The sequence below is a fragment of the Gavia stellata genome, chromosome 2, assembly GCF_030936135.1.
Source record: "Gavia stellata isolate bGavSte3 chromosome 2, bGavSte3.hap2, whole genome shotgun sequence".
In the NCBI taxonomy this organism is placed as follows: Eukaryota; Metazoa; Chordata; class Aves; order Gaviiformes; family Gaviidae; genus Gavia; species Gavia stellata.
In genome coordinates this window covers 42,068,830-42,090,965 of record NC_082595.1, presented here as the reverse complement: position 1 = coordinate 42,090,965, position 22,136 = coordinate 42,068,830, and the positions used below count along the sequence as shown (strand labels likewise).

The following is a 22,136-nucleotide window of genomic DNA, read 5'->3' as shown; positions in this document are numbered from 1 at the left end:
CTTTACTTCAGTGAGGGAAAGATTTCATTCCTAAAGTGCAAGCAATAAGAAAAGAGGAAGGAACAATAATGTTCCAAAGATGTTTAAAAGCAACCAAAGTCATTATTCTTTTTGCAATGTGTATTAAAGCATGGACATTTCCAAGCATGCCAGGCATACTGAACTAGAAGGCCATCAAAGGAATATGTTCCATTCCTGGTTAGCCAGTCTTATGGAACTTGATGTCATGAACGCCATGCTTGACTATTCGGAAACTTGTTTTTCCTGCCTTATCACTACCTTTCCTCTACCCCCCCTTTTTCCCTTTCACAGAATCACAGAATCACTAAGGTTGGAAAAGACCTGTAAGATCATCAAGTCCAACCAAAAAAAAAAAACAAAAAAAAAAAAAACCCAAAAAACCACACCACACAACAACAACAAACCACAACACACCAAAAACCAACCCACCCAACACCACACAGCTCCATGCCCATTTTCCACCTGATATATTCCACCTGACTATTCAAAGAAAAATGCTAGAATCCAAGGAGGTTTTACGCTTTTATGCAAAATGTGTTAGGAATCAATTTTTTTCAAATATTAAACTATCCAGAGAAGGAATTAGCACTGGATTCCCTTTTGCTTTCAGAAGACTGAAGGAGAATCATGATTACAATAGGCAAAGACAGGATGAGGCAGAGCGCAGCTATACATAATGCACATAAGTTCAGAACCACCTCAGTTTTTCATGTGAAATTCATACAAGGACTACACAGCAGTGACTAGGGTATCACAGTTGACTCAGAACATCTTGCTCAGAATAGCACATATTTAAATAGTTAGAAGCTTGCTTCCAGAGCTGTCAGGCTAGAGTTCAAGCTTATAGGTGTATAGGCAAAACAGATTTTTCTGAATTTATAAACAAGGCCTCTACTTGGTGTCAGACATCAGATAATTTTTGTTCAAAAGCATTTTGTTCTACCAGACACCAAATAATAAATTTCACACCAGATCAAATGCACAATTAAACTCTGTCAGGACAACTGTATGCCCAAAATCTTGGTGGTGTCATCCCCTTAAAAGGGAGTAAGGAAGCGTGTTTATCTTGGTGTGGCTGTCTTTCCTGCATGCATTTAATGAATGGGACGAGTATGATCTAGCTTTTAAGTCTTCACAAACAGAACAGCTGGAAATCTATTCAAATGAAATGCATAAGAGAATTTAATCTATATTCACCAGTGTGTTAAACCCATCTTTATGTCAATAAAGACAAATAGTTGGTTAGGCCAGATATGTTAGAAGTCAATTTTTTTTCCGAAATTTTTGACCTAAGTTTTCAAACTGGTTGCAGTGCTTAGTTTCAATTCAGGTATCTTATGTTTTCAGCACAATAAACCCATGTCTGAAGCAAGGGTAATTTAGCATAGCCTGACATAATCAGCAAGCTGGAGTTCAAAGCTGAATCTGATTTATCACCTTTATGGTTCCTTTTGGTCAGCGAAGTTAGCAAATACACTTGGGGAGTCAGTTATGAATGGCAAGACTTTGATCAGCAGAGAAACAAATTGTTTAAGAAATAGCTGTATCAGACACTCCCAGGTATCCGGTTCAGCTAGTACAAAAGCTGCAGTTTATTTATTAACTGATGTTAGTTGTTGCCTAGTGTCATATCAACAAGTGAAGGCAACCATTTTTTCCCATCGCAGATCAAAAACAGTAATGTGTCTTTAATTCAGTTATGAGTTTAAAATTATGAATAAGAAACCCCTTTTCACAGAGAACCAGAAATACTTGCGATTCTTGGTGTTTGAAACTTTCACCTGTTTTACATTCTGAATTTTGGAGCAACCTTGTACAAACTTAAATGCCTTTTTTAAGTGTTAAAATCCAAGTTTTGGAAAGTCAAATTTACTGTGTACATCGTAGAAGTGTTTGCTTTGTTGTCAGCTGGTAAAAAAAAAAGATGTATTACTCCAAGGCTGTAGTCTGGAACAAGGTCATGGATAGATGTTTAAAGAAATGTGAAATAATACAGAGGAAAGGGCTAAGAATAAACAGTACAGTAAAAATGCTCTCACATATATGTATATAGACAAAAGTGTGTGGTATGTGTGCAGGGATAAATTCTGTTAATAGCAAGTGTTTGCACGACTGGGCAGAATTTTGTTCCAAATACTCTCCCCACTATCTAAAATGTAAAGACTGTTATGGCAATGGTTCGCTTGTTGTTGTTGTTTTTTGGATTCATAAGGAGAGTAATTTATTAGACGACATGGGTTTTCAGTTTGCCCAGAGTTCCATTGTGTCGTTTTCTTTCCCTGATGATCCATCTCTCTCAGTAAGGAAAGGCTTGCAGAAAATTAAAATATAACCTGAGATCACAAGATGTACTAATTAATGTAGGGGCATCACAAGATTCCTCTCGCCTCACAGTCTGCTTTCCATGTCACGCTGCCTACTTTATCTCCAGACAGGTAAACACAAATTTGTGCTGACCTGAAGCCTACAAGCCATACTTCCCCCCCTCTGCTCAGACTCAGTATTTGCACTACCTGAAGCTACACAGCTTCCATATGAATCAGAACATTGCAGGACTTCCTTGGATCTCCCTGCACCATGCCATGACATGATATAGGTAGTTTTCTGGCTAAGAATGAGCTTATGGGAGCATGCTATATGACTCACAGTTTCTCACTGAGTCTTGTCTTCTCTTCTTCATTTTGTAACTTCATTCTCATGCTATTGAGGCATGAGGAAGATCACAGGCTTTGTGACTAGCAAATGTTACATACCACAGCTTCTGCACTTCACTTGTTGATAAAACGTGATAAAACTGGCAAACTTTGAATCAGCATTTCCATGACCAATCTAGGGTCAGCTTAAGTCAACAACACAGACAGCACTTTCCTGAAGCAGCAAAACAAGCCACTAACAAGTTGTCATGGCCTCAGTGCTTATGTACTCAGCCATGTTTTCTTCACTTGTTTTCACACCAACCGTTCATTTTCTTTCCATTTTCTTGGGTTAGTGTACAGGAATGCCGAGCAGAGCAAAATGTTATCAAGCTCATTAATGCTTCCCAACAGCATGCAACTTTGAGGAGGCAATAAGGAAAATTACTGCAGTCTGTTGCTTGTTGTCATTGGCTGGACTCCAATGAACTTGTCATCTAGAAATGGGGAAGGCTCGCTGTCCTTGGGCAAGGGGCTTTGCTGGGACCTGGCAAAGGAATAAAGACTCCACTTCATGTGGGGAGGCATGGCAAATTGACATCTTTCCCTAGGAAGTCATTTTGTTCTTTTCCTGGGGTGGCAAAATTCAGTTTTTTCCAGAGGCTTGAGCCAGCTTTGGACTAATTAAAAAGCCCTCTCAGTGTTCTAGGACAAACTAAGACACACAAAAATTTTCCCATGTATTCAAACTGCTGTCCTATTTTTAATGAATTTTGGACTTATACATGAGAGCAGATTGCACAGAAGATTAATGTAGAAGACATGTTTCTATTTAAATTAAAGACTATGCTTTAAAGGGAGCATAAAATATTAAATAAAATTGCTGATGAGTTATGATTCTCTTGAGAATAAAAAGCCAAAGTATGCAACCATGACTTTCCTATTTTTTAACTAAGGTGCTTATGGGTATTTTTTCTATCTCAAGGCATTATCTAGCCAATTAAACAAACAAAAATACTAAGTATCTTCTTGTTCTTTTCAGGAATTAGAAGAATCAATAAGAACAAAGGAAAAAGAAGTCGAAAATATAGAACAGACTGGTCTTTCTTTGATACAGAATAAGAAGGAAGAAGTCTCTTCTGCTGTTATGAATACGCTGCAAGAGATTAACCATTCCTGGGCCAATTTGGATCACATGGTAAAGGAATCATCAAGGCACAAATTATAGCTCCGGGAATAGGGCATGGAGGAGAGGGAGAATTAGCAGTTTGCAGCTAGTGGATTTCTTCTGTATTGTAGGGGAAGAGATTCTGAATCGTGCCCCTCTTTCCATCCATTCCCAAGTTTGTGTGTACAGTCACATAAAATGGGTACAACATTTCCTATTTCAAGGATGCTTTTAATTCTTGTAATTGAAGCTTTTTAGATGCTTCCTGATATTTAGTGGAAAGGTACCAAATGATCTGTAAGGAGCTACCTTTTCAGGCACACAGGTCTCACAGAGTAAGGAAAAGATCAGCATTAATTGTCATCATCCAAAGCTTAATCAGCATCAGTCCGCCTTCTCAGGAGGAATGCAGTGTGTTAGTGCTAGCTTCTCTGCTGACTTTCATAGGCTGATTTGTCTGCCTTAGGGATATGTATTTCATAGTCTTAAGCAATTTCTCTTGATCCTGCTTTGGACCAAAGTAGAATGGACTTGATATCTTCTCAGTCCCTGCCATCCCAGCTTTATAAAATCAAGCAGAACTTTATGCTGTATCCAGTGGAAGCCCAGCTGATGGTTGTGCAAAATTTTCATTCTCCAACAGGTTTAAGATTAGGCATGTAGGAGAAGTAGTATCTGAGATCAAAAGCAACAAAATAATTTAAACAAAACCCAAATACCTTGAATGCTTTTAATTTACTTTTTTTTTTACTTCCTCCCTCCTCCTAGGTTAGCCAACTGAAGATATTGTTGCAATCTGTTCTTGATCAGTGGAGTGTTTACAAAGTGGCTTATGAAGAACTGAATAGTTACCTGACAGAAGCCAGATATTCTTTGTCCCGTTTTTATCTTCTTACTGGTTCTTTGGAAGCTGTGAAAGTCCAAGTTGATAACCTTCAGGTGAAAAGAATATCATGCCTCTTGACATACTAAGGATTCAAGGATTAATTTTGTCCTCATTGCATGGATGCAGATAACTATACATTTTGGTTCATAAGAAATGGAAGTACAGACATACTGGCACATTAAAATCACATGACATCAGGAGAAAAAATTATCAAATAGCTATTGCATTTTCCATTTTGCAGAAGAATAAAATGGTGATAGTTGTTTTCTTTTTAGATTTTTGATGCTGTTATTTAAATTTTGAGCTGTAATGTGAAATCGTTAAGTTTTTAAATCGTGCTAGTGACCATTAAAAGTAAAGTTTCTCACTCTGCTTCATCAGGCTTCTGAACTACTGGTGCATGTTGAGATCACATTTTAAACCCCCCTCTCAACCCTGTGGTTGCAGTAGATTGAAGATCAAAGAAAATAATGTTCCAAAAGCTGAGATACCCACATGCTTAAGTGATTTTCCACTGTAAGAGAACCATAAAATACAATGAGACTCCTGTTACAAAATTATAAATTAATATTAATTGAAATAAAATAATTTAAATAATTACATTCAAAATATTAATATTATTGTTCTATTACATAGAACAATCTTTTATTTCAAAGAAAGTTGTTGTCTTTGGAATCAAAAATTATTACGCAAACATTTCCAGATGCTGAACGTAAAAAGAACTTGTCTTGCTAGAATTTATCAGCAAATTTAAGTTTACATTATCATTTAAATATTTTGTGTGATTTGGTCCAGACAAATATAAAGCCAAATTCCCTAAGCATGATCAGGACTTTTCAAACCAAGATTTAAAGAACATCTATTAATACACTTTACAGCGACTCTTCTAGGTTTTCATTTTTTACGTGACAGAGAGGAGTCAGTAAAACAATAGGTACAGAAAATGACTTTTTTTGCTTATTAATATTTTGACTATACTGTTTAATAAGTTGAGATTTGCTGGGCTGTTCAATGTGCAATAATATGCATATGAAATTTAAGGTTAAAAAAAAAGGAGCATTTTCTCTGCCAGCAGTACTTCAGACTGATAAATGAAAGAGCAAGAACCTTATTTTCAGAATAAAGATTTTCTTATGCTGTTACTTTTTTCATCTTGTTCTAAACAGGAAAATGTTATTTAATTTATTTTCTTCCATCGGTTAAGTTTTTATTTCTGAAGCAGTTCCATGTACTTACTCCTTCTATGCAAGAGTATTTGTCTAGAATAATTTCTTTTACAAGATTTTTACATTTTGCAAAAATATTAGGTTAAAATTTATTTTTTGCTACACCTTAATATTGAATCAAATGAATCTAGCAACAGTCTTTATATTAAACAACCTTCTATTTAGATGAAACAAACATGAAATCAAGTTTTGCATTCATAAGCTGTATGATGTTATCGATATATACTATTTTGAAATGTTTCTACATCATGCAATTATAATACCTCGTGTATCTTTTTTTGTTATTATTATTCTGTCTGTTTTAGAGCCTACAAGATGAATTGGAAAAGCAAGAAAACAGCTTACAGAAATTTGGTTCTGTGACCAATGAATTGTTGAAAGAATGTCACCCACCAGTGACTGAAACACTTACCAACACTTTGAAAGAAGTGAATATGAGGTAGAAAACATCTCTGTATTGAACTTTACTTTCAGTTGTAAATTTGCATTTATCCATTGACTCAGGTTTCTGTCATTTTTATTTTTGCTATATTTTATTATTTTATGTTTGGGGGGGGTTGGAAGGTTTGGGGGGTGGATGGGGTTATTCCTTTTGCCAAGGACTGGAGCAGAATTGTCTCATTTACTAGTAATAAAAAAAGAAACATCATTTTCTCCAGCAAAGCATTTGGACATTACTGGCAGTAGCTTTGGTCCATGCATGGCTGCCACCAAGATTCATAAATACCATGCTAGAAAATAATACTGCACTTAAAATGCGAGAATGCTGTCTGAAAATTTTGTTTGCTATGCATACACCAGGTTCCCCAGATTTCAGGTTGATATTTCTAGTTGTAGGAAGGGGATAATAGGCAAGAAGGTCTAAGCCTTCACCAGTAGCTTGGCAAACAGATTCCCCAACTTTGAATCCAGGCCAGAAGCAGTGTAAGGGTTTACTCAGAGAAGCTACAGAAAGGCAGGATCCAAAAGCAAAAACTAGTGTGGTTGAAAGTTGGGGTTTTTTTTTTTTGGAAACACAATCATGCCAAATTTATTTTAATCTGTGGTCCACCCTGTCCTAGAATCTGGAAGTGGAAGGAGGGTTTGTTCACCCCATTTCAAACAGGATACTGTAGGATTTAACAGTTTCAGTGATGACTGATGGAATTTTCACTTAACCATTTTCATGATATAATAATAATTGAAAAATATTGTGATTTCCTTTAGTGAGGAAATAATGAAGCAATTTGATAAATACCAGCACATGTGAGAAAGTACATGTTTCTGATTGGCATTAGAGCCAAGCATTCAAAGGGCAATTAGATAGATATTTAATTGGGTAATAAGAATATGAAGAGTTTTAAGAGATCTAGGAGTATTTTAGAAGGGAGTTACACAGAGCTTTATGACTTGAAATATTCTATCAGGGTTTGGGAGGAAATTGCGGCAGAAGAAATGGTTTCATGTTTGCACCTGTTTTGGGCCTCTTAGGCCCTTGCAGGAATCTGGTACTGGCAGTTCATCATTGGTCATGGATGCTCTGTGCAGGGAACCAAAGTGTGCTAAGTGAAAATAGCAGGATGTTCACTTCAAAAAGTGCACTCCAGCTCTGACCTCAAGCATTAACATACAGCATCCAAGATGCAGCACAGATCAGACCTGCTGTGACAGGTCAGAACAGCCTGTCAACATATTTCTTGGGTTCCTTTTTTTTTTTTTCCCAAATGCCTGGATCTTGATTATTTCTTTCTTCAAATTTCTTAAAAGCCAAAAGACCATAGGAAGCAGCAGAGAGGAAGAGAGGCAGGGATAGTTCATGTGAACTCCCAGGCTTTGATCATTCATCCTATCTCTTCACCAGGTGGAACAACCTCCTGCAGGAGATTGCAGAGCGGCTGCACGCCAGTAAGGGCCTCCTTCAGCTGTGGCAGAGGTACAAGGACTGTTACCAGCAGTGCTCTTCTACAGTCCATCAGCGGGAAGACCAGACCAATGAACTCCTGAAGACTGCCACCAGCAAAGACATTGCCGATGATGAAGTTACTACTTGGATTCAGGACTGCAATGTATGTTCAGTTAAGCTTCGCACTTTTTCACAGCACTCTGGGCTAAAAATCGCAACAGGCTCTCCATTACTAAACTATATACTTGGTGTATTGGAAACTTGCATACACACACTTTTTTTTTTTTTTTGCTGATGCATCTGTCAGGCACAGTAGAGACAGTTTTATGTCTGCTACCCAAATCTCATGAGTTTCTCAGACTTCTCGTGTGATCCTTCCATTACTTGTGGTGTTGTTGCAGAAGCTTGTATCTGAAGTCATCCCTCTGGAGAATGTGGATTAATTATATCACTTGATTCAGTCTTGAGTCCTTGCTTATTGAAGGGATTCTTGCTTGGGAAAGTATCTCTACCAAATCCATCGAGTTCCTTATAATAGAAAGAAACACAAGATCCTTTGACTATATTCCCACCAGTTAAGGTTGTTCAGTTTTTCTGAATGAAAAGAGACTGTATAGGTTCTGAGGATGTCTTTATCATTCTTTATGGAAGGACATCATTCACTCTGAAACCTTGAGATTCTTCCTTTTTCAAGACTGTATCTCAAGGCAGCATGATAGTTTATCTCCTGTCTGTGGTGACATTTGGTGCTTTTGCGTTTAAGTAAATGTTAAGCGTCACTGACAAAAAAATTAAAATTTTAATTGTGTTAGTGTAAGAAAAACAACTGCAAAGACAAAAATTAACACATTAATGAGGTTTTTGAGCATTTTTTTTTTGAGTTATCTGGACATTTCTGATGTCTCATGCTTTAGCCATTATGTTAGGCCATTTACAAAAGTTATTTTTTTCATCCCCCCTGATAATTCATAGCAGGAAAGAAAGGGAGGTCTAGTCAGACCTGAATCAACCCACAGTGAGGGCTACCACTGCTTAGGACCAGTTTGTCAGTAGATTCAAAGTGTTTGTTTCAACAAGTATTGCCTCATCAGTAACTTTGGCTTGTTCAAAGATAGCTGAGCAGTCACTTATTTCTGTTGCTCTGTGCACAGGTACTTCAACATACTTTTTTATTCTGCACATCATTTCCTTTGCATACAGAGTGTGAGTGGACACTTTTTCATACAGTGGTGGAGTTTGTTCATTTAATTCCTCCTTTAAGTCAGGGGAGGATGACATCAGCAGAGTGCCAGGATTCATGTCTTTGTTCAATGTGTTGCCACAGGATGTGCTCACAGATTTGAAGGCAGCACAGGAGTCACTGGTTGTTCTTCAAGAACTGGGAGAGGAGCTAAAAAGCCAGGTGGAGGCTTCAGCAGCAGCAGCTATACAGTCTGATCAGCTTTCGCTGAACCAGAATCTGTCAACCCTAGAACAGGCTCTCCACAAGCAGCAGGCTGTATTTCAGGTATGCAGAGCGTGTTTTCAGTCCTTGCATCTGATCATCCTGAAAACACATTGATTGGCTAAAACTGCCTGGGAATAGAGGGTGGTGTTACCTGGTCATTAGCATTTCCTAGGCTTCCCTGGAAGCCAAAGCTGAGGGTAGAAAATGTACTCAAAACCAGCACAGAGACCTTGTAAGAAGGTCCAAATTCTGGGAAGAGGATAGCAAATCTCATGGAGGAAAGTGTCCATCTGGAACGCCAACGGCACTGTGCTTTCTGCAGACAGCAGTAGTGCTAACAGGTGGATCCACAGCTACTGCACCCCCAAAGACAACCTCTCTTCCCTGCAAGTTCTTTAGCAGTAAAACAAATGAGATATTCTGAATAACTGTGTAGAACTGATTTTTACAGTTCCTCTTAATGTCAGTGACCAGACTGACACCTACCATTTGTGTCAAAGCCTGTACAGTAGATGTTGCTAATGACTTGCATCACCAGGGACTAAAGAGCAAAAAAGGAGTGGCAGAAGGTGTTCCATAGGAAAGTATATGGGTGAGAAAGCAACAAAGGTAGTGGCTTCTGTTTGGGTGACAAGAAGATTAACCCAAGAAATCCAGCATTGTCTAGAATGTTCTTATAACATCACTGTGCTGTGAGGAGACAAAACATAAGAGAAATTTTTCACTTCAAACTGCAATAATAGCAACTAGTAAATTAAGCAGAGGAATTACTTTCATAAAAGGAAGTTGGAGAAGGTTATCTATTTCAAGGCAAGGAGATATTTATGCACTTTGTTGAAGTGTTGCCTTTTTGCTATGATCAAAAATCTTGTGTTCTTACCTCACAGTCAGTGAGCAAAGCAGTAGTTAGAATTGCTCCTAGCCTATACAGCTGTTTGCAGATCTATAATGAGCATATCCAGGAGTGTAATGGTAATATGGATGCTATGTGGCCAAAGTTCTTAAATTTTGGTTCTTATTCTCTTCAAGGCTGGAGTGCTGGACTATCAAACCTTCACCAAGAACCTGCAAGTCCTTGAGGCCTGGATAACAGAAGCAGAAGAAATATTGAAAGGACAGGATCCCAGTCATTCATCTGATCTCTCAGCAATACAGAGCAGGATGGAGGAACTCAAGGTGACTAATAAGTGCAGAAAGTGTTGATTTTTATTTTTTTTTAAGTTAGCCTCGTTATTTTAGAGTACGGGGTATGCACAGATATCATACATGCATTCTATATGTATTAAAGGACTGTCACTCATGCAAGGTGTAAGACTGAGAACTTAGAAGTTTTGATGGCAGTCAAGGAGTGATTGTCCATGTTACTTTGCCCCTAAGTAAAGAAGAAAATGAAAGGCAAACTGTTTAGAATAAGATTAATATCAAATCAAAGCGGGAATGGAAATTTTAGCAGTTTTTGGAGATTTCCTTCATCTTGTTTTCTCTCAACTTTTTTTGAATTTATGCAATTCCTGTCTCAGTGGTATTTCGTTTACGGACGAATTCATCTACTCGTTTTGGGTATCTTGATACACTGAAGAAACATTTATATTGTGTACCATGTGATATCCATTTGAGCTCTTTCACGCTCTCTTTTTGCGGGGCTTTTTTTTTCCCCCTCTTCTTCTTTCAGAGGCTCTGACAGGAAGTTGATGAACTTGGCCATCTAGGCTGTTTTTGTCATTTTAATCTTCCATTATTTTTCTGTCAGGATTAACTATACACATAATTCCACTTTGGGCATGCTAAAAAAGAGGACATTTTCCTAACATAGTGAATTGGATGTTTCTGTACTGCAAAACAAAAAACTGAAAATAGAAAGTTGAATAAGTTCAATGGGAATTTGCCAGCCTAGCATTCAGGCTAAGAAACAAAGAAAAAGGCTCACTTTTTTGACAATATAAACATACGGCTTCAAACACCAGCCTACATTTGCAGCTCTGAGCAGTAAATCCCCAATTCAGCAAAACACTTTGGTGCAATTTGAGTTTACTTCTCTGTGCACATTTAAACATGAACGTAAGTCTCCTGGACTGGGACCAGAGGCTGAAAACTGGAAATGCAGTTTTTCCTTGGCATAGGGATTGCTTGCCACTTGGTGGCAACCAAGGCCATTCCAAATTTAACTGAGTGCTAGTTCATAATTCTGCAGTAATAGTGTAATTACTGAACTTCCTAGTTCAGTTCCTAGTTCCTAGTTATCACTTTTATTGTTTCTTGCAGAGTCAGATGTTGAAGTTCAGCAGCATGGCCCCAGATTTGGACCGTCTTAATGAGCTGGGTTACAGGCTTCCTCTGAATGATAAAGAAATCAAAAGGATGCAGAACCTGAACAGACACTGGTCTCTGATCTCATCTCAGACTATGGAGAGATTCAGGTGGGGATAGTTAAAGATTGTTGTATAGTTTTCTTAGATTACAGCTAGAAAGTGTACCTTTTGCAGAATATAGAAAAAGTTTCAAATATTTCATTAACCAAAGCTCATTTTTGGTGTACTTATAAGTAAAGAGCAAAGCCAGTGAGCTGAGATGTTGGTCTTCCCACAAATTAACAGAATTTGAAATGAGGAAGACTGCTACTTTTCAAAGTGTTGACGAAATAAATTGAATGAGGCAGCTGAGTGGGAAAAGTGTTACCATCTGATTTGGAATTCTGCTGGAAAGGTTATTGCAAGACTCTTAACGAGGAGTCGAGTAAGGAGGAGACTTTACCTGAATCCATCTTTCTTTCTTTCTTTCTTTCAGTAAGCTGCAGTCTTTCTTGCTGCAGCAGCAGACCTTCTTGGAGAAATGTGAGACTTGGATGGATTTATTAGTTCAGACTGAGCAGAAGCTGGCAGCAGAGATTTCGGGAAACTACCAGAGCCTTTTAGAGCAACAGAGGGCACACGAGGCAAGTCATCATGTGTATTTATACATAACTACAACTCATACTATTTATACATAAATGGAATGCATATTCTTTTGTGGAGTAATATAATAGTATGCCTTGAATTGAATTACATTTGCCTGCACGTTCTGAAGCGATCCTAATTTAAAAACAGAAGCATGCAATTATGTCAATAATACCCAGTTTGGGGGAGGACTCGAGCATCTGTCTGCATTTGCATAAAATGTATCAGTATGCCTACGAGTGCTTGTCCCTTAAATTTAGTCTACTTTAGATTGGTTTGTTCCAAGGAAACAAAAGTTTTTATTGGTCTTCCTATAGAACCTAACTATTCTCATGCAGTTTGGCCCTTTGTCTTCAGTCTTAACTGGAGAAAATCTCTGTTCTTTCAGTTTATTCTGATTTTGTTTATTTGTTATTAAATTGCCAACATATACAGCGTCTGAAGAAGATGCTAAAGGAAGACTTTTCTGTCAAATACTGAGTTAAATAACTCATCATGGGGCCTCCATTTGGTAACATTTCCTTGGAGAACAAACTGATTTGATCTTTGCTGTGTGCTAGAGTTATTTGTCTGTAACAAATGAAGAACTAGCGCAGCTTTTGCTGCAGGGAAAAACTGATTCAGAGTTTTTACTAGAGGATGTCTTTATGATTCTTCAGCGAAGTCAAGTGATGAACATTTTTCCTCCACCCATATTGTTACTGCCAAGAATCCTGGTAAAGATCAAGTAAGACAAGTCAATTTTCATACCGAAGCTCCCATGTGGCCACACTAGGTTCAGTTCCCACAACTTTTTCATCTGACCTACCCATAGACTCAGGCCACATCATAGGGAGAGTCATGTCCTTTCCCACCTCTTGCCTTATGTCTCACAGCATACCGTTTGGATGAATGTCTGATTGCAGAAAGTAATTCACAGCCGTGCTCGTTTTAGGATACATTTGCTGTAGCTTTTAACTGCCTTTGCTTTCACAAATGTCATCCGTTTAATTTCCTCTTGGTGCTGCCAGCGTTAACTGGACAGTGTCTTTGTAAGTTGAGACATCTCCGGTCTTTGAGATTTGAGTGTCCAGAAATCATCACTGTCTAAGTGGATAATTTCCTACTGTTGTTATGTCCAATCATAGCTATAATATTTTGAAAGGGGTTAATGGCAATCTTCTTGCATTCAATTGTCTTCAGATCTCAGCTTAATGCTCTCCTGAAACCTTGATCTGAGCAGTTAGCTCAGGTGAGTGTTACTCAGGCACTCTGTTGAAGCTTTTATTATTACAACTAGAAAGTCACCACTCAGAATTTAGAAAACTAATATCTGATTTTCTAAATACTGTGATTCGTCATAAGAAAATGTTGTAAAGTTAATCTTTTTTTTTAACCTAAAGCTTTTTGGCATTTTATATAATCTAAATGTATTCAGCGTTCTTTGCAGTGCCTCCTGGTACTCATGAAGAATTTTCTTTCCACTCCTCGCAGCTGAAAGGGTCAAATCTAAACTTCTTGAGATGAATTTACGGATTGTTTTGCTTTGTATTTTTGACAATAATGAGAAAATATTCTGTTTCCGCATGCATTCCCAGAATGGGTATTGAAATGCCTCCAGCTCTGTTATCAGCTTTCCAGTGCTGACTCGTAACTTTGCTGGTGTTTATTCAAAGAGGACCCCAGTTACCTCAGTGGCCTTATTTAGAAATAACTTCCCATTGAAATTTGCAAACCAGCAACGTGGAGGTGATACCTTTTTCAAATATCATGCGCTAGCACTGTCATCTGCATCAGATAAATTTGTCAGGGTGATCTTGTAGTCATTCTTGCGCGATTCTCCAGATACCCATTTGCAAACCTGGTACATTGCTTGGGACTCCCACGCAGTGGGAATGCACCAAGACAAGCATTTGAGAAAGTGCTGGCAGGGGAAGGGGAAGTTCCTTGCCAACTCAATTACTGAAATTTTTTCCAGTGTGCTGGTATTGTGCATTTGAACACCTGCCTTCCTTTCCTCCTCGTTTGAATTCCTATTTCTGTGATTCATAGTGAACTACATATGAGAAGAAATTGGGGTAGCAAGTGGTCCCACATAACGGAGTATCCCTTTTATGTACAGAGACAGTGTACATGTGGAGAGCAAGTAGATGTTGACAGAAATGTCTCTGCTTTGGGGTAGGGCTTCAGTTCCACCACTCAGCAGAATTCCTTATGCTTGATAAAATTTTGTTTCACCTGTCCTCTTAAAAAAATATTTAAATTGTCGCTTTTGGGGGGTTTGGTTTTGTTGGGTTTTGGTGTTTTTTTTTTTAAAACCAGTTATGTTCTGTTTAGTCTCAATTTGTCAACAATTCTGGTAGATGCTGTTGTCTCTTGTGCTTCACCCATGCCCCCTAACTTGACAGAAATAGCTGTGACAGGAAGTAAAATTTCTGCCGCCTTACTCAGCTTTCTGAAATTCTCCACCCCACAGTATTGTGGTTTGTTCATGAGATAATACAGCAATTAGTTGCCCTCTGGTTCAGGCTCAGTCATTCATAAGAACCAATGTATTCAAAGAACACTATTAAATACTTCTGCAAGGGAATAAGACAACACTATCTCTTTCTGTGGGAAAATTTATGAGCTGGGTAGCATTTTCAAAATTATCTCAGTGATTCAGAGAGGCAAAATCTCATTTTGAAAAATCAGTCCACATCTAGAAGTCCTAAGCTACATACAATGTGCTTGAGAGATTTAGTTGTGCAGGTGCCAGTGGGTATTTTGCTGGCAGTTGCAGATGCAGGGATTGGTACATCACAATTTGAGCTGGTGGGAAGCCATATAACAGGGGTGTACTCTGGGTTTGGGAAATAGTGGCTCTGATTTCAGGCAAGGGTGAACTTCTGTCAACTGCAAGTATCATCACTGACAAAAGAAGAAAAAATCTCAACCTTCATACCAGTATACTTTCTCTTTTAATCTCTCTGAAAACCTTTTGAACACAGAGTGGGTCAAGTTCTGAGCTGATGCCTGGGTGTACCTTTATCAACATAAGAATATTCCTGAACAACCTTATCTAGAGACATGGTCCATTACTAACAGAAAAGATGTTTTTAAAAATAAATTTTGGTAGTATATATTTGAATCATCTTTACTTAAGAAGCGCTTAGGTAATTTTTTGTCTTAAGTAATACTTAAGAATTAAGGGGGTTTAAAAAGTATTGTGAAACTTTATTGTGACTGATGGGGAAAATTGGAAGATAAATTGGAAGAAGTGGAAAATTGATTTCTAGCTCCTACATATGGCTGACCATTTCTTTTAAAGTTCTATTGGCAGTGTAAAATTGTCTTAAAAGTTTGTATAACATTATCACACACAATCTGTGCATAAATTCAATTTAACAAGGCAAAGGACTATAATATTCTTAAACATGTCAGAAAATAAAAAGTGCCCTTTCTGTCCACGCAATAAATACCCTATCTGGATTTTGTGCCAATCACACAATTGTACTCAGAGACACAAAACCTAGCTTGTGTTGATATTATTTAGCTTTTTAACAGTTTTTTTTTTTTTTTAAATCTCAAGGAACTAATAATAGTTACTAGAAGCAGCAAGTAACTCCAGCAATGAGATTTTTAAATGTGTTTCTATTGAAGTTCATGACAAAACTCCCATTGAATTAATTTGAAATGAGATTAAATACATGAAAATACATTTTTATCAGTGCATACAGATAGAATTAAAATGTAAGATCTTGTTTTAACATCCTTGTCTCCTGTACAACAGCTATTCCAGGCAGAGATGTTCAGCCGCCAGCAGATTTTGCATTCAATTATCTCTGATGGGCAGCACCTCCTAGAACAAGGACAGGTGGATGACAGGTAGACATTCCTGCATTGTTGCTGCTGCTGCTGGTTATGTGAAGTAATACTTAGACTAGTGGGGGACTTCCAAACAGAGAAGGTAGCAGATGTCAGCGTTCAGATCATGCTCTTCTGAGGTGGAAGTTACTATCGCTGTGGTTAAGCTATTAATTAGCTAGTTCTTAAATCAAACAGTGTTCTCTAGGATGCTATGGGGTATGTGAATGTGTGAATGTATTTGGGAACACAACAGCCTTGAGGCTGCTTCTATAACAAAGATTTGTCTTGGATTATCAAGCATGTTACATATATATCTATTTTGATGTACTTTCAAAATGTCACTTTCACCAAAGGAGCCTGCAGTGACGGATTTAGTGAGTTACACTTGATTTATGCCAGCTGGGGATTTGCCTCTTGCAAAAGGATTCCCTACTGCCATTTAAGAACACCTACAGCCTAAATGTGATGGAATAGGAGTTCATTACTGTCTGAGATTTTATTTTAAACATTTGTGACCAAATGAATGAAAATCAGTGAAACACCAGTGACTTCAGACTTGTGCACATGCATTGACTTTGCTAAGGCTATCATAGTCCTAATACAAGATGAACTGTTTATTGGGATGTGAGAATTTTGTTAATGCTGTGTATATCTTATGCCTGCTTTGAGCTCAGTAGTAAATCTGGGGATGAATTGTGAAATCTCCATGATTTACTATGAATTTGGCTAATCCAAACTCACAAAACTTCTGGGTTTTCTTTGTATATTTCTGGGGAGAAGGTAGAAGAGTTTTGTGTGTTAAAGGTTCGGGGTTTTTAAGGTCTCAATAATTGGAGCTCTTTGATTCTCCCAGTACGTGAAGTATGAAGTTCTCATCCTCAGTCAGCTATCATGAGATTTCAATGCTTTTCTCCTAGTGTTTCATAATTGACAGCCAGAAAACATCTTCCCTTTCCCTTCAGTTTATTTTATTAAACAAATAGATCAAAGCATGAAGGTTACGATGTATTTTTATTTATTAATCTATTTATAATAGGGATGAATTTAATCTGAAGCTGACTCTTCTAAGTAATCAATGGCAAGGAGTAATTCGCCGGGCACAGCAGAGGAGGGGGATCATTGACAGCCAGATTCACCAGTGGCAGCGCTATAGGGAGATGGCAGAGAAGCTGCGGAAGTGGCTGGTGGAAATATCCTGTCAGCCAGTGAGTGGGCTGGGCAACGTTCCTATCCCATTGCAGCAAGCCAGAGCGCTGCTAGATGAAGTGCAGGTATGTCGAGTGAGTTTGAAGAAAGAGAAAAAAAAACCTGCCTTTTTTACAGCCTCCCTCATTTGAAACATTCTTAAAAATGTATTAGATTCAGACTATCTGCTTTGCAGAAAGCAACATTGGATGTTAGTTCTTCTTTGGAACTGGCATAGCCTCAGAAGCAGCAGTGTGATGGAAACAAAGCTGGAGTTCATAAAGAACACACAACGGAGAATTTACTGGGCCCTCTCTCTTGAGCCTTGTTTGCTTCTGGTTTTGCTTTGTAGCTAACGTCACACTGAAACTGTCTTGAAAAAAACAATGATGTCCTGTTTGAGGAATGTATTCTAGCTAACAAAAAAGGATACCTTGAGTGTCCATCTTCATGTGAGGTTAACATTATTTGTTTAGCAGCTTGGTGTCTTCAGGCTTTTTGGCTGGAAGATGATATATTTAATAATAAAGCTTATAAGCATAATAGGCTCTGGAGGAACTATTTCTCTTTAAGAGCAATTGAGATACTGATATTAATGGGGAGAAAGAAGTCATTCATGTCTTTATCTCCTTGGAGAAATTTTCTAAAGGTCTGCTGCAGTAAATGGTTGTGAAAAGGTTAGGGTAAAGCTTTGGGCAGTAGCTCATGCCTAAGTCAAGGTATGCAATCAATTGAAGTATGGGCTTGAGAATGAATTATACTGAATTGCTAATTGTAATTAAAAAGACAAAGCTGACAGAAAACTGTTAATATTTCAGCTTAAAGAGAAAGTTCTCCTAAGGCAGCAAGGGAGTTATATCCTCACTGTGGAAGCTGGGAAGCAACTTCTGCTCTCTGCTGACAGTGGAGCTGAAACAGCCCTGCAGACAGAGCTTACTGAAATTCAGGAGCGCTGGAAGATAGCTAGCACCCAACTGGAGCAACAAAAGAAACAGCTTGCTTTACTACTGAAGGTAAGTGTGTGATTTCTGCTGAAGAAAAGCTTTTTCAAGGGATAAGCACAAATACAGGAATTGCATATATGCTATATGAGTTCATGATTTCATTTCATCACCTCTGAAACTAGGATTGGTAATACTTCACAGCAAGCTTGTATGTTAGTTGATATCTTTTAATTGGTATTTCCAGAACACTGCCAATAAAGGATATTCCTACCAAGTCCTATTTTCAACATAGAGCAAAAATGTATTTTATTTGGGGAAGTTTAGACTGGATATTAGGAAAATTTCTTCACTGGGAGGGTTGTCAGACACTGGAACAGGCTGCCCTGGGAGGTGGTTGAGTCACCATCCCTGGAGGTTTTTAAGAGGTGTGGATGAGGCGCTTAAGGACATGGTTTAGTGGTGGACTTAACAAGGTTAGGTTTACAGTTGGACTTGATGTTCTTAAAGGTCTTTTCCAACCTAAATGATTCTATGATTCTATTTTGCACAATGCTGGTTAATTTTTATACATACTGTATTAAAAACTAGACATGCCTTATTCCCTCTACATGCCAGTGTCAAGATCTGTCTAGCAATGTAGCAGTCTGTGTTTCCTTCCAGTGTCTTGAGTATTTGCTAGTTCTGTCATCTTGGAGGAGGGAGCCTTGAACTTTATTTTCATGTAAGCAATGTCCAGAACGCCTGCTAACCTCACTTTAAGTACTGAAGCTGATAGGCTGGAATTTAAATTTGGTCTGTTTGTTTTTCCCTTTTAACTCATTCTAAGGAGGATAATGAAAATTGGACTTGTGTGTATTAAAAGAATAGGGCAAGAGATTAGAATGGTTTCAGAGGTCTAATAGAATTACAGACACTTTAGTTTTGTTTGTAAATAGCAAGAAGCAAAGCGGTGCAAGAAAATAAAATATTATTTTGGAAAAGTTCAATAAGTAAATTTTTCTTCCTCTTTCAAGCCTTGTTCCTCACACCTCAGCTTCTAGTGGGTGAATTATGTCAGGAAATTTTAGTCATGAAAGCTGTTATCTAGGGAGACTAAAAGTTCTGTGGTATTTTGTCTCAATGAAAATATGGAACTTAATGCTTGAAGGTGAGGAAGTAGGGAAATTACCATGCAAATTGCATAAATTGTTTCATAGATATCAAACCTTCATTACATTATGCTATCTTGGTCTTAAATACATGACTTTTTAGTGGTCTTCTGACCAAATGGGAAGCACAAGTGTGTATGCTAGAAGAGTATGTGTTGCATTAAGAACATCACAGACTATTGTCATGTAAAGTCATATTACTAAGGAGAGAAGAAAGAAGACACTAGAGAGAGGGCTTTCTTTGCAAGACCTGTTGTTTGTAGTTCTCCATCCTGAAGATGATCATGAAATACTGGCATAGATTGGAAAAAAATGGAGGGAGAGAAATACAAAGGCAGTGGTAGGAGGAGAATATCTTGAAACAGAAGACTAAGAGAAACAAGTGTGGCATTCTTCATGGATTGACTGGGTTACTAAAGATCTTTCTGTCTGTGAGTACCTTTTTAATAGACTTTAACAAGCAGGTGAGGCAAGTAAACCATGCTGTCACATGACAATTGGTATGGTTTGATTGCATTGGACACATTTAAAATTTTGGAAAGTATACAAACACTAAAGCTGGGTGTAGCTGCTAGAATCATAATTTAAAGGAGATACTGCAGGTACTTCAATCTGACCTGAATTTGCAGTACCCCCCACCACTTTTCTTTTCTGAAGATCAATGCACCTGAATGGAGCTTTTGTCAAAGAACAGTGGCGTGTTTAATACAGGCATTCAAGACAAGAAGTTGAAAATCATTTTGGCAGGGAGAGGCTTTCCTGAAAGGATGGAGTTGGATGTGGACAATGTTATAGTAACAAGAGACTTTGGCTTGTGTGTTTCTACTAGCAGAGACCTATACGCAAAAAAATTTGACACAGTTGTACACATGACTCAAGCTCTGGGACTATGAGTATTATTTAGAAGGGGATTTCAGGGCATGTTGTTATTATGAAAAGTTTTCACTGTTCAGTGGTTAGTTAGGCAAATCAACTGACATAAGTATAATCCAGATCTGAATTGAATTCTAATAAACATTATGCCTTCAGGACTGGGAAAAATCTGAAAAGGGCATAGGAGACTCCCTGGAGAAGCTCAGATCGTTCAAAAAAAAGCTTTCTCAGCCTTTGCCAGAACACCATGATGAGTTGCATGCAGAGCAGATTCGTTGCAAGGTAACGCACTCGTTCTCTGTTAACTGTTGTCTCATCTTTGCCTGCCTTTGTGCAGTAACCTCTTCCACTGTTAATAGGCTTCACATTACTTATTGTGCAAACCAGTCAGCCATCCCTGTGACAAGAAACATTTGGACAGCATAATACCTGAGTGATCTCACTATAATGCAAATCCTGCAGGGTAAATATAGATCTGATCAAAGTGAGGTCAGAACAAGGTCTGAAAAGTACTGTAGAAGCGCTAAATACCGGTGTGTTTTTATTATAGAAATTCTAACTTCAAATTTAAACTCATGGTATCTAAACTGTTGTTTTAGTGCTTTTTATTTGAGGTGAGATTACTGTGGGGGATCTTAGATAACACTTTTATGCTATATTCTTTGCAGTTTAGAAATGGATTACAACTTGAAAATATTTTCAACACAGAGAAGTCGAAACCAATACTTGGAATTCTCAAATACCTTTGAACTTCAAAGAGATTTGAGTAGTATATTAGTTTGTGACTACTTGTTAACAAGGCTGACATATTCTCTATTGTGGAGTTAGCGCTCTCATAATTCTGAAAATATTGGTACATACAGGGTTGGTGTTTTCGTTTTCTTTTAAACAGGGCTGAAACAGTCTCCTTGAAATGGTGGGTCTGCTCAGATATGACTTTAATTCAGTGGCATAACAATGCTTGTCTTCGTGCTTCATCAACACATTCAAATTTTTACTTGTTAGCAAACTGCTCCTTTTTCCCTGTGCACTTCTTTTAAGGAATTAGAGAATACTGTTGAAGGATGGACAGATGACCTTGCACACCTCTCTCTGCTGAAGGAGACCCTGTCTATATATATCAGCGCAGATGATATCTCAATCCTCAGTGAGCGCATAGAGCTTCTGCACAGGCAGTGGGAGCAGCTGTGCCACCAGGCAAGTATAGTACTGAGCACTGATATGAGTGTGCAGGTTACAAAAGTGTCGGGAGAAAAATCGAATGCAAGTGACAGCTTTTAGAAAAGATGTAGGCACACTGAGATTCAAAACTGAACTCTTGCTGAATCAGGGAAAACATCCATTGAAATGCTTCCTTTAGTTACTGCTAAGGTTTCTAGATCTCTTAAACTTTGTCATGGCCATGAGGTCATATTTAAGCAGCCTTGAAAAACCAGCACAAAAGTCATACTGTGTGCTGGGACTGTGGCATGGCTGGCTGGAGAAAACACAGAAGTAATACAGTTTACTGTGCTTCGGTGGAGGAGCTGTGCTCAGAAAGGATGTCCCCTCCCCGCTCAACATTACTGTATTGTACCTTCAGTTCTGCTGATAGTTTCTGCTTCTTCGGACATTGGTCTCTGCATTTCTCTTAGTCTAAGAGTAACTTGCTTGGCTGCAAAATGAGCTGAGGAGTATTGTTTGATTTTTTTCAGGCGCATCATGCTATTAATGTGTTTCTTGCCTCCGTTTTGCACTTAGAAATCCAGGTAGTGGAGTCTCCCTCACCCAGCTTTTCAGATTACCCTAATGTTATTTCTGTGGTGCAGTAGAGATTGCAGTCCAGATATACTGGAGCTAACTTTAAAATAGTTACCTCATGTAAGGTACCTGTGAAGGCTTCAAAAACACCCCCAAAGTAGGAAAAATGCTTCACAGTTAAAAGCACCAAACTTGTTACATGTTAGTTGCATTCGGATGAGC

The 22,136-nt window shown here is 38.1% G+C and overlaps 1 protein-coding gene across 1 annotated transcript in view; it reads left to right on the top strand.

The window, feature by feature from the left end:
- The window catches only part of LOC104264024 (nesprin-1-like), a 231,113-nt gene extending 209,658 nt beyond the window's left edge, over window positions 1–21,455 (top strand). Inside the window, exons 114-126 of the mRNA XM_059828180.1 lie at window positions 3,697–3,852; window positions 4,591–4,761; window positions 6,240–6,373; window positions 7,775–7,979; window positions 9,078–9,323; window positions 10,293–10,439; window positions 11,526–11,680; window positions 12,048–12,195; window positions 15,948–16,042; window positions 17,061–17,295; window positions 18,028–18,222; window positions 20,331–20,456; window positions 21,216–21,455. Of these exons, the coding sequence (XP_059684163.1) occupies window positions 3,697–3,852; window positions 4,591–4,761; window positions 6,240–6,373; window positions 7,775–7,979; window positions 9,078–9,323; window positions 10,293–10,439; window positions 11,526–11,680; window positions 12,048–12,195; window positions 15,948–16,042; window positions 17,061–17,295; window positions 18,028–18,222; window positions 20,331–20,456; window positions 21,216–21,455 (2,253 nt within the window). The remainder of the gene's footprint in view (window positions 1–3,696; window positions 3,853–4,590; window positions 4,762–6,239; window positions 6,374–7,774; window positions 7,980–9,077; window positions 9,324–10,292; window positions 10,440–11,525; window positions 11,681–12,047; window positions 12,196–15,947; window positions 16,043–17,060; window positions 17,296–18,027; window positions 18,223–20,330; window positions 20,457–21,215) is intronic.
- The last annotated feature ends 681 nt before the right edge of the window (window positions 21,456–22,136 follow it).